Source organism: Drosophila ficusphila, unplaced genomic scaffold (assembly GCF_018152265.1).
Source record: "Drosophila ficusphila isolate 14025-0441.05 unplaced genomic scaffold, ASM1815226v1 contig_197, whole genome shotgun sequence".
Lineage (NCBI taxonomy): Eukaryota > Metazoa > Arthropoda > Insecta > Diptera > Drosophilidae > Drosophila > Drosophila ficusphila.
In genome coordinates, this window is record NW_025064091.1 from 4,462,172 (window position 1) to 4,473,914 (window position 11,743).

Sequence of the window (11,743 nt, forward strand, 5' to 3'; positions counted from 1 at the left end):
GAAGTCTAGTTTTGGGTCACAATGCCTAAAACCATTGAAAACTCATTATTCACACGATTAACGTTTATTTATTTCGATTTTTATTAACCACTTCTCAACCTGGGTATAAAAAAATACAGTTAATTTTACAAATAGCTTATGGCCAATTTTAAGCACACACACTCTGCATCACACAAGCAATAATATTTAGAAACTAATGGTTGCCAAGTTTGTACAATAAGCGTTAAAAAAAAGAAACTATACCGCTTAGTTAAAAAAGTACTGCTGCTGATTCGGCGACTGATTGGAGAGCGGATAGCCAAAGAAGCCGCCGGAAGGTCCGGAAAACCCAACTGAATTGGGAGGAAGTGCATCCTGGCTGGCCGCAGTTGGTGACCCAAAATCACTGTCGCTCGCATAGTTGACCAAGAATCGCGGTGGAGCGGAGGAGGGAGGAGAAGGAGGAGGAGGAGGAGCATCAGCAGCATTGGCACCCGCATCCTGATCCGCATCCGGTTCTGATTCTCCGGCGGCGACGTCAACACCTTCATCCCCGTTGACCACCGCCTCCGCCACGGATTGCGACCTAGAGAAGGTATCTGCAAAGGGTCGGAGAGAATCCAATTGTACGGCAGTTAGTTAAAAGTTTACGGATTTTACCAGTAGGTTGTGCGTACTGATAGATAAGACGATCGCCCAGTTGCCCAGGACGTCGTTGTTGTTGTTGTTGTTGTTGTTGCTGCTGCAGTTGCTGTTGTTGTTGTTGTTGTTGTGGTGGGCGGGGACGTGGCCGATTCCTGGGGCGTGGCGGAGGAGGCGGCGGCGGTGGTGCCTCCGTCGGCGGAGGAGCTTCATAATCGTAGTCATAATCGTAGTTTGGTGGAGAGGGAGGAGGCGGCGGTGGTGGAGGAGCACGAGCAGGAGCAGCAGGAGGGGGAGGCGGAGGAGCCGGTGTCCTTTGGGCGTAGAATGCACTCAAGGGGCGCAACTGTGGACGGACTTTCCTGGGCGGCTGTGCAGTGGGTGCTGGTGGTGGTGGAGGAGGAGGAGCTGGCGGCCGATTGGCTGGAGGTCGCAGATCCGCGTAATCCGCATCGTAATCGAAGGGCAGGTAGCCGGAACTGAAGAACGGATGCCAAAGGGGACGCCTTATCCTTGGCGGGGGGCGGCGGAGGAGGCGGAGGGGCCGGAGTGGTTGTTGTGGTCACCGGAGGACGACGCGTTGTCCTCGTAAGATTAGCCTTGGCCGAGGACAATTGGGCGCTTTTGAGCAGCAAATTGCGCAGGAGCAAACCGAAATCCAAGGTGATGGTGCCGCGTTTTTGCCGCAATGAAGTGTTCTCTGCCAGTGAAACGTCCTGGGAAACAGGATCTGCGGACAGGGGGCCAAAGTCCAGAGCCACCAGCAAGGCCAGCAGAAGCCAACGAGATCGCAGCCACATCCTTTCGGGAGTCGGGAGTATAGCCGCTAATCGTACCGCTCGAAAGGCCGTTCCAATCAGAACTGCCATGACTTTTTCCCCAAGTCCAATCAGCCTGGGCGTCGCGGATTATGTGCCCCAAAATCAACTAGTTAGACGGGTTGCCCCAACGGCCGCACTATTCGGATCGGATCTCGTAATCGCAGACCCCGACTTCCAACTTATAACTGAAAACAGAAAACTGAAAACTAAAAACTTAAACTGCGAGCGGTTATCAACGAGTTCAGTGCGTGGCAACAACAATTACTTTTGCACTACTTTTTGCAACAGTTTATAGATCGTAAGTGCAGCACAAACTATGCATAATGCTGGTCGGCCAGTGCATTTCAAGAGCTGCCACTGTGGCACCACTTGAACTACTTTGGAAAGCCAATTCAAGTAGTTGAAAAGAGGAAATTTAAATGTTAAATTCAAGTAGTTACTGAATACTAAGGGGATCTGGAGTTTATTGTTTTTAATTTAATATATGTAGTTCAAAAGCACATATCTAATATTATTAAATTTAAATGCCTTTTTTTTTAATTATATTACAGAATTCGAAACATTCATTTAATGTGGTTTGGAAAGCCAATTCAAGTATTTGAAAAAGAGCAAATTCAAATGTTAAATTCAAGTAGTTACTGAATACTAAGGGGATCTGGAGTTTATTGTTTTAAATTTACTATAGTTCAAAAGCAGTACTAATATTATTAAATTTAAATCACTTTTTTCAATTATATTACAGAATTCGAAACATTCATTTAAAGTGGTTTGGAAAGCCAATTCAAGTATTTGAAAAAGAGCAAATTCAAATGTTAAATTCAAGTAGTTACTGAATACTAAGGGGATCTGGAGTTTATTGTTTTTAATTTATTAAAGTTCAAAAGCACCTGTCTAATATTGTTAAATTTAAATCACTTTTTTCAGTTATAGAACAAAATTCGAACCATTCATTTAAAGTGGTTTGCAAAATCTGAAAGGAATATCCTTGCATTGATAACGATTAACTATCTGGTCAATTTAACCAACCTAATTGATTCATTGCGAATTGCACGTGCTTCTTTGATTATTTCTATGACTAATTCTTATTGGTAACAAGCAAACATTACAATCTAACACATTTTCAGAGACAGAGCTTGGTTTTCCAATTGGATTCATACCACTATGCCAATAAGGGGCTGTCACGAGTTGCTCTCATAATAATATGAATTTCGATTTCAGTCTGGCTGCGCCTGTTGAATTTGATTTTCCAGATATGTTTAATCATTTCCACAGTAATTAACAGCTTTAGTTTTTGTTTTTTTTATTTCGGAGCATTGGCGCAACTGAGTTTTCTCTGCTCAGTTTGACTGGACAATTGTTACCTCTCGCTTTCAATTCGCAGTCGCATTTGTTCGGTGGGAAACCAGTTTTTTTCCAGCATGAATTTCAAAAAGATTTGACGAAAATTTTGACGACTTTGGGTTTTGTGTTGGCGGTTCTGAATGCAGATTGGCCATTAGTTGGCCAACTTGATTCGATTCGGTCCCAAAAGTGTCTTGAAATTGCACTCATTGAATGCGCTATTTGTTGCTAAATATTCAAAAGTAGATAGTAAAGGGATAGGACTGATTGTACAAAATCCCTGAAAGCATTTTAAATGTGCAGTTTTAATGTTCCTAATTCATAATATTCGGACCATTTGGATATTTTTGTTCCTCTAATTTCTTAAAATACTATAGATTCATAATGGAGTGAGCAGAGTTTGGAAGGAGATGTCCATGATTGCTTATATTATTCTATATTCTATATAAACTAATAGTATTTGCTTTTCTGCAGCATTATGGGTATCCCTTTGGTCGGTTAACTCCAGCTGAGATCTTACTCCTTGTTTTAACCTTGAGAAGCTTGGTGCTTTGGAGGTAGTTGCGTAACCCAGATATGCGAATCTGGTCAATAATGCGTCTGAGAAACCTGTCTGGGATCGGTGCACTCCCCCCTCGAAATTTGACTAGACGAAAGTGAAAACTCGTTTTGATCTCCATTTCCCACAAAGCGTACATAATTGGAGCTGCGAATAGGTGTCCGAGTGTCCAGGATATCCAAATAAAATGTATCTGAATTGGCGAGCTTTTCATCGGCAGACAGTCGGTCTTCAATTGTCGGAAACGGCAATTTGCAGAGCGAAAAGTTTAATAACAATTTGCTGAGCGAAAAGTTTAATAACAATTTGCTGAGCGACATGTATGTTGCATGTTGCATGGAAAACGTAATCGATTATGAGCCAAAAAACAAGCGAAAAGTCTGCAAGAGCTGGAGGCCAATCAATAAAAACCATATTCGTAGTTTAAAGTAAACAAAAATAAATCGAGTTTGCAGGAGAATCAAGTGCTTTTCAGTGGGTTACCTATATGGAGATTTCGCAACAAAACTTGGTTGAATTTTAATCACAAATAAACACTCACAAAACATTTTACTTGGAACATTGCGATGAGAGATAATTATTGGGTGCTTGTGATAGCATGAAAATAGATTAACCCATAATTGTGTTATCAAACGGGAACTAAGGTTCAAATATAACTCGATTTGTTTAAACAATTCGCAGATAGTTTGAATGGGGAACGATACCGATGCCTTTGAAATGCTCCAAAGGCCAAAGACTGGTTATCTGGCCAAGTGTTTCCCCAAACTGAAAAGAGTCGCCAAGGCAAATGGCAAATGGGTAATTGCACGATTAACCGACTGAGTAAACTGATTATTGATTATTATTACTGCTAACCGAAAGCCAAAATCGCTTGAATGAGCGTTTTATCTTTTCGTAGTAACGTGTCAAACCTGCAGATAAAGTTCCCGATTTGGGGGATAATAACAATCAAGGTGCTCACATATAAATAGCAGATTGAAGGGCGATTGGTGAGCAGTCACAAATTGACGGCTAAATTGGAGAGATGATGAGTGTGACAAGAGCTCTGCTAATTGTTTCACTTTTTGCAGCGAAAGGAGTTCACTCAACTGAATATGTTCCCTCGGAGGAGAGGGAAGTATCCTCACTTGGGGATTATGAACGCCTCATGGATCTGCGTTCCTTGGGAAAGGAGTTCGTCCGGGAGTTCCAGAACATTTCCTCACAGGACCTGCACCTCCTCGAGGGAAGAACCACTGAACAGGATCTAGTTTGCCTGGCTGATCTGGCCCAGTTTATGAAGGACCTAACTGCACCCAAATTGTGGGCCCTTCAAAGTGAGTACGAGTTTAGCTCACTTTCATTTGATATTTCATATTTCTGCTACTCGCACCGCAGTGATTGATTCGTGGGGCTCCATTCCGTCTGGGTATTTGAAGGGTTCGAACACGGACATGGGAAACTACGATGAGTGCGTGGAATTGGACAGAGCCATCACAGATTCCCACAGCATCAGGGGAAAGTTCTGCTTTCTTTCCCTGCCAGTTGCCAAGTGGCTTGGCTTCAATTCGGAGCTCTTGAAGTCCACCTATATAAAAACTGCGGTCTGCTTTCCCTCATCCTGTTCGGCAAGTAACTTCGAGGGCTTTCTGAAGAGAGTCCTGCAGAGAGTCCTGGGCTTGAGCGACCCCAGTGCTCTGTTTTCCATCAGCGAGGAGACTTGCCGAACCAATGAGAGCGAACCCCTCGATGGCCTAACCATTTTCACTCTGTAAGTCTTTATTTATTTACTTATAATTCAAAATAACTTGCTGATTGATAACTTTAGTGTCCTGATTGGCGTATTTCTAGCTACGGCTGTTCTCTGCACACTCTATGATTACTTTTTGTGCTCAAATCAGGGTAAGTATGGAGGCTACTTCCTTTAAAAGGCTTTAACTCAAGTCTACCTCCTGCAGAGAAGCTGCCCAAACTTGTGAGGATTTTCTCAGCTCGTGCAATCTCCCGAGACTTATTTACCCTTGCCGAGAACAAGGATACTCCGAATGTGATCCACTGCCTGAATGGCATGCGCTGCATGTCCCTGATTTGGGTGGTCTTTGGACATGACTTCACCAGCAACCTGGCTGCTGCCTCCACCAACGAGGCGTACAAGATCACGTGGATGTCGCAGGCGTTTTCCAGCTTCATACTCTACGCTCCTTTCTCGGTGGACACATTCTTCTTCATCAGCGGTTTGCTTTTGGTGGCCATTGGCTTGCGCTCCTTGGATAAGTGAGTTTGAAAACTCGTTTTCCATGCCGTAACATTCGATATTCAAACGTACTTTTTGTCGTATTTATCAGAACCAAGGGAAGTTTGAATGTGCCGCTGATGTACTTGCACCGATATCTTCGACTAACTCCAATTGTAATCGTGGCTCTATTGGTTTATACGAAACTACTTTCCCTTGTGGCCGATGGACCCATGTACAATATTTCCGTGTTCTCCGATTATTCGGTTTGCAAGAGCAATTGGTACTGGGACTTGCTCTACGTGCAGAACTATGCCACCGATGATATAGTGAGTGGTTAACCCAGTTACTTGTACTATAATTATGTATTTTGAGTAATTAATTCTCGTTTTTAGTGCCTTCCACACACTTGGTATTTGGCTGTGGACATGCAGCTCTACATTTTGTCGCCCATCCTGCTGGTTGCCCTCTACAAGTGGGGCAAACGGGGAGCTGCAGGGATTGTCCTGCTGATCCTGCTGTCCTCCGCTTCTCTCTTCGTCACAATTATGATAAACGATTATCACGTCATGTTCAAGTGAGTTTTTCCCCTTTTTAAGTTAAATTACTTAGTTATCTTCTAATTTACAATGGCTTACCCTTGGCAGAGATGGACTGATGATGCCAGGGGTCCAGAAGAAGATCTACAATGCCACCCATAACCACGCAGCTCCTTGGTTGATTGGAGCACTCTTTGGTTACTTCCTGCACTCCATTCGGGGAAGGGAAATCCGGCTGCATGTCGTCTTGGTTTGGATGGGATGGCTGCTCTCGTTGGCCGTGATGTTCACCTCGATGTTTGCCCTGTATCCCTATGCCAGATTCCTGGGTCCTTCGCCCACGATTTTGGAGGGAGCCCTCTACTATACACTGACCCGAATCGGGTGGCCCTTGGCCCTTTGTTGGGTGGTATTTGCCTGTCTTAAGGGTTATGGCAGTCTGGCCAATAGCTTTCTGTCCTCGCCATTGTGGCAACCGATCTCCAAGCTGTCCTACTCCGCCTACATTTGGCACGTTTTCATCCTGGAGGTGAATCACCGAAGGGTTCGGTCGGTTTCCTACTTCTCGAATTATGATGCGGTAAGTTAGTGGTCTAAATTAACCCTTAAATGAGATACATTATCTGATTTTCTTTATTAGATGCTGAGTTTCTGGTCCTGTTTTGGGTTCACTCTGCTGATGTCCTACGTGTTCTATGTAATCCTTGAGGCACCGCTGGAGGCACTCGAAAGATTGGCCTTTCCCAGTCGGAGAAAGGTTGAAAGGAAAGTAGAAATCGACGAAGAAACAGATGTACAATCTCTGGAGCAAAGTGCTCCTCAACCCGAGTTGAAACAGGATAACCAGGATATTGTTACTACCAAGGATACAGTCACAAAACAGGAGGCTTAAACTTCAAATGGGTTATCAAATAAGTAACACATTAAGTTCCTACATGGTAAATAAATCTATTCGCACAAATGTACTTGAGTTAAGTCCAATCAAACACTTTCGCTTATCAACTAATTGCACTTAAAAAGCGACCAGGTGTGCAGTTCAGCAATTTATGATCGGTTATTTTGATTTTGCTCCACTTAAGAGGTTTAAACAAATGAAAAGTAAAAACTCTTATTAGAGAAAGTGATGAGAACCGCCAACTAAACCAGTCAAAATAATTAATTTATGTACAAACTGTATGATATGTCTTTATTATCTTATTAAGAAATACATTTATAAAAGTGACGTTCAACTATCAAAAAGTTAATCGAATATAAGTAGCATTATAGCATTAGGAAAATAATTAGAAATATATCTAATAATATAAATTGAACTACATTTTTTCAATGTTTGTGTAGCAACTAATTTAGTTTAACAGTCATATTTTATTATTCAGTTTACTATACATACAAAAAAAAAGTTTTTTTTTAGTAGTGGCATGTGGACATGCATTTAAACATTATTATTTTGAGTGTGAATTTCCACCACTTTTTCAGAGGATGTGTGTTTTTCAAGCTCTTCAATTGGAGATTTCTCAACTGAAGATTCCCCAACTGGAGATTACCCAACTGGATATTCCCCAACTGGAGATTCTCCAACTAGAGATTTCCCGACTGGAGATTCCCCAACTGGAGATTACCCAACTGGAGATTCTCCAACTGAAGATTTCCCGACTGGAGATTCCCCAACAAGAGATTCCCCAACAAGAGATGCCCCAACTGGAGATTCCCCAACTGGAGATTCCCCAACTGGAGATTCTCCAACTAGAGATTTCCCGACTGGAGATTCCCCAACAAGAGATTCCCCAACGGAAGGTTCTCCAACTGGAGATTCACCAACTTGAGACTTTCCAACTGGAGATTCTTCAACGTGAGTTTCCTCAGGTGCTGTTGGTTTCAGTTCTTCAACTTTGTCATCAACCATTTTAGCCTCCACAATTTTGGGGGTTGGCCGCTTTGTTGGCAGCAAAAGACTTTCCAAGCCGGCAAAAGGAGCTTCGACCAGGATGTGCATCAAGAAGGACAACAGCATAGTGAAGCCGAAATCAGCCCAGAATCTCAGCATCTAAGAGGAACATATATGCGTGTTATACACAATTGAAAATAAAGTTTACTATGGGCACTTACCACTTGGTAGTCGCTGAAGTAGATGCTTGTCTGGGCGATTCCTGCGTTGAGGGTCTCGATGAACATGTGGAGTACGTAGGCGGAGTAGGACAGCTTGGACAGGGGCTGCCACAGGGGAGAGGAGAGGAGTCCTGCGGCAGGACCTCCGTAGCCCTGCATGCAGGCGAACACCACCCAACAGAGAGCCAGGGGCCACGCGATTCGGGTGAGGGTCACGTAGAAGGCCTCCTCCACAATGGGCAGCGAGTTCTGCCCAAAGACGGCGAACACGCAGGTGAAGATCAGGGCCAAGCTGGTCAGCCAGCCCAGGAGAACGGAGAACCAGTTCAGCTTGAACTCCCTGCCGCGATTTATGTGCAGGAAGTATCCGAACAGGATGCCAACCAAGTAGGGCGACGCCCTGTTATTTGTTGCATAGTAGAGTATTCTCTGCGATTTCTCACCTTGCGAGCTAAATAAAATTAAAGGGGATTAGCTAATCAGTCAGGAGAAGTTAAATGAAATATTTAAAGGAAACATTATCATATTGGTTTCTCAGAAACATAATGAAGCAAGCAGCCCTATGTACATATACCTATTATTAAGCACTGCTTGATAAGCAGCTAACGTTATTGTTTATTCCTTAAGTTAAGTCCCATAACAGTGTCATCCTTTATGTCTCCCTTACTCCTTTACGAAACACCATGTGAACCCATCTCTATGCATGTACGTCTCTCTCTTGCACATACGAGGTTGTGAAATAGGCTAAGCATTAACAGAGATGATGAAATAAAGATCACTTTTGCTGCGACCACGGAAGAGAAAAGACCCTGATTGTATCACTACAATAAATTGGACAAAACTACTTCCGGCTGTGGTAGTTTACTTACAATGAAACGTTCTTAATAACCATCGTGCTGAATAGACAGCTGGCCAAGAGCAGCATCAGGATGAATATCCCGGCTGCCGCCTTCTTTCCCCATTTATACAGGCAAATCAGGAGGAAGGGCGCAAATATATACAGCTGCATGTCGACGGCCAAGTACCACGAGTGACTTAGGCACTATAAGAATAGAATATAATTAATAGAATTCAACCCAAATAGTTCCGAAGGAGGTAAACCCACCATGCGACTGGTGGCGTAGTTCTGGACATACAAGAGTGTCCAGTACCAGGTGTCCGCACAGGACGAGTAGTCGTCAAAGGACGCCGAGTCCATGAGAGGACCCTTTCCCACGAGTGGCAGGATCTTCAGGTAGATCAGAATGGCAAAGGCCAAGACCGGAGTGAGTCGCAAATAACGATGCAAGTACATCAAGGGAATGTTCAGTTTTCCCTTGGTCCTAAGAAAAAGGTTTAGTTAGTTAAGAAAATTAGCTAAAATAAAATAGGAACTCACTTCTCCATTGACCGCAAGGCAATTACCACCAGCAGCAAGCCACTGAGAAAGAAAAACGTATCCACGGCATAGATTCCGTGTCTCACAAACTGATTGAAGATGCCATCAAACCACTAAAACATAGACTAAAATTAGTAGAATATTTATACTTAGTTACCTCCGCTTACCGTCAAAACGTAGGCCATATTTATGATGGGTGATTTGGCGAAGACGAGGTAATCGTGGCAGAAGACCACGTAGATGAAGGAGAGACAGCGGATCCCATGGAGGCAGTCGATCACATTGGGATTCGATTTGGGACTCGCAAGGCGGAACAGAACCCTCGAGTTTGCACGGGCCGAAAAAGCTTTTGCCACTGGATTCAGGGGTTCTATAGGGACGATTTATATACAAGGTGTTTTCATCTGTTAAGGGGATTCCCGAGGAAACACTCACTCTCATCCTGGCAAGTTAGGTAGTCAATTAACGTGCAAAGACCCACTAGAGCAGCCAAAGTGGACAGGCTAACTCTACAAATAAATAGGTGATTGAAATATAAGAAAAAAAAATTATTAAATAATACCGATAATAAATAGTAATAATAATAGATAAGGATGATGGATGTGATGATGGATGAATATCACAACTAATTGAAGAATAATAACGAATAACTGAGTTGCAATATAAACTAAATAGCTAACTTAAATGAATTGATAAACATGTTCAAAGTGTTTACTCACATGGTGAAAATGGTGAGTCCGTCGTACGGAGTCTTCTCCGCTGTCTGGCAAGTGGCTTCATCCACTATCTGCACATCGGCACTGATCTCCAGGCCGAGGATCCTCTGGAAGAGGGTCCTCAGCATGGAGTCCATGTGGGTGGCGGAGCAGGAGGCGGGAAAGCAGACGGCGGTCTTGATGGTCGCCAGCGAGGACAAGCTCGAAACTGGGGCGAACTTGGAGAAGCAGTACTTTCCCCGGACACTGTAACCCGTGGTCACTGCGTGATCTATTCCGAGGCACTCTTCAAAGTTTCCCAGGTCCCAGAAGTTTCCCACCAGCAGTCCCGAGGGCAAGAGACCCCACGAATCAATCACTGAAAGGATCAAGGATGCATGGTTATATTTCTGTTCGAGAACCTCCGTCCACAACTTACTCTTCAGTGCCCAGAGCTTGAAGGATGCGAGGTCCTTGGAAAGGAGCGCCAGGTCCACCAGGCACCTGACATCCTCAGCCGAAGGCAATCGCGTCTCGTGATCATTCGGATAGAGATCCGCCAGGGTGAAGTTGGAGTAGTGATCGAAGAACTCCACTGCCAAGGATCTCAGCTTGGAGACGGTTAAGAAGTAGTTCCCAGCCAAGTCGTCGATGGGAACTGGCTTGTCGGGCACAGCGAACATGTTGTCAATGTTGCCATTAACGCTGCCCAAAGCCACAATGCTTAGCCAAATAATCACTGATGGTCTGGCCATGCTGCCCAGTCAATTGGCCAACTTTGAGTGATTGATTCGCTGCCGCCGAACAGGTTTTTATTCCAGGTAGCCCTCCTTGCGATAATGCCACCTCGGTGCTATCTTTACAGACCCCCAGATTCAAGTTAAACCAAATCGGGAATACATACTCTAGTTTTGTTGCCAATCTCCACTGATTGGAGTAATCGCTAAATCCAAGGCAGAAATTCGAAAGTGTGAGTCATTATTATGATGTTTGCTGACAGAGCTCCCCACTTTGTCCTTTTCCTCTAATTTATTATACAGTTCTATTTTAGATTTACGATCGAGGATTAAAGGGTTTTCATTAATATTGCTACTTGAACAATTATTTACCAGTAGGTTTTCTAATCAATTTGTTTCAAAAGCATAAATGAGTTCGAAATTTGTGTTTCAAAAGCATAAATGAGTTCGAAATTTGTGTACTTTAATTGGAACATTTAAATCTCATTTTAAAATTCAGTACAGGATGATTTTCCAAAATTGTCAGTCCTTCTTTTTGATCATCTAAAAACAAGGGGGGTAAACGATTTAAAACAACCCTATCGACACACTTAGTGATAGCGGGTGATAATGTTCCGACTAACAGCTGTCACCCCAGTGAATCTAAATATTATCGCTCCACTAGGTGGTGACTCGAACAAGCACTTGAGAATTATTGTGGCGAGCTGTCTGTCACTATCAGTGACTAATTCCGAGGA

The 11,743-nt window shown here is 43.5% G+C and overlaps 3 protein-coding genes across 3 annotated transcripts; 1 reads left to right on the forward strand and 2 right to left on the reverse strand.

The window, feature by feature from the left end:
• Positions 1–246: 246 nt before the first annotated feature.
• Positions 247–1,421, reverse strand: LOC108097399 (formin-like protein 14). Its single transcript, XM_043209566.1, is given in 3 exon segments — positions 247–578; positions 640–1,144; positions 1,146–1,421. Coding segments are annotated over 3 exon segments (1,113 nt in total).
• Positions 1,422–4,365: 2,944 nt separating this feature from the next.
• Positions 4,366–7,030, forward strand: LOC108097454 (nose resistant to fluoxetine protein 6). The gene is made up of 8 exons (XM_017199726.1): positions 4,366–4,658; positions 4,720–5,092; positions 5,150–5,223; positions 5,280–5,595; positions 5,667–5,883; positions 5,950–6,131; positions 6,202–6,673; positions 6,734–7,030. The coding sequence occupies exons 1-8, from the start codon at positions 4,367–4,369 to the stop codon at positions 6,983–6,985; spliced, it is 2,178 nt and encodes a 725-aa protein (XP_017055215.1). The 5' UTR covers position 4,366; the 3' UTR covers positions 6,986–7,030.
• A 415-nt stretch (positions 7,031–7,445) lies between these two features.
• Positions 7,446–11,033, reverse strand: LOC108097441 (O-acyltransferase like protein-like). Its single transcript, XM_017199710.2, has 9 exons — positions 10,709–11,033; positions 10,294–10,648; positions 10,010–10,083; positions 9,742–9,944; positions 9,575–9,687; positions 9,302–9,518; positions 9,066–9,238; positions 8,197–8,647; positions 7,446–8,134 (listed from the first exon to the last, which is right to left on the reverse strand). The coding sequence occupies exons 1-9, from the start codon at positions 11,022–11,024 to the stop codon at positions 7,706–7,708; spliced, it is 2,331 nt and encodes a 776-aa protein (XP_017055199.1). The 5' UTR covers positions 11,025–11,033; the 3' UTR covers positions 7,446–7,705.
• Between the last annotated feature and the right edge of the window lie 710 nt (positions 11,034–11,743).

Bases quoted from the DNA above. Each gene is read 5' to 3' on its own strand.
- LOC108097454 (XM_017199726.1), top strand. From the start codon at position 4,367: ATGATGAGTGTGACAAGAGCTCTGCTAATTGTTTCACTTTTTGCAGCG. The intron at 5,224-5,279 runs GTAAGTATGGAG...TACCTCCTGCAG, and splicing joins CTTTTTGTGCTCAAATCAGG to AGAAGCTGCCCAAACTTGTG. The intron at 5,884-5,949 runs GTGAGTGGTTAA...TCTCGTTTTTAG, and splicing joins ACTATGCCACCGATGATATA to TGCCTTCCACACACTTGGTA.
- LOC108097441 (XM_017199710.2), bottom strand. From the start codon at position 11,024: ATGGCCAGACCATCAGTGATTATTTGGCTAAGCATTGTGGCTTTGGGC. The intron at 10,649-10,708 runs GTAAGTTGTGGA...TGATCCTTTCAG, and splicing joins CAAGCTCTGGGCACTGAAGA to TGATTGATTCGTGGGGTCTC. The intron at 9,945-10,009 runs GTGAGTGTTTCC...TCGTCCCTATAG, and splicing joins CCTAACTTGCCAGGATGAGA to AACCCCTGAATCCAGTGGCA.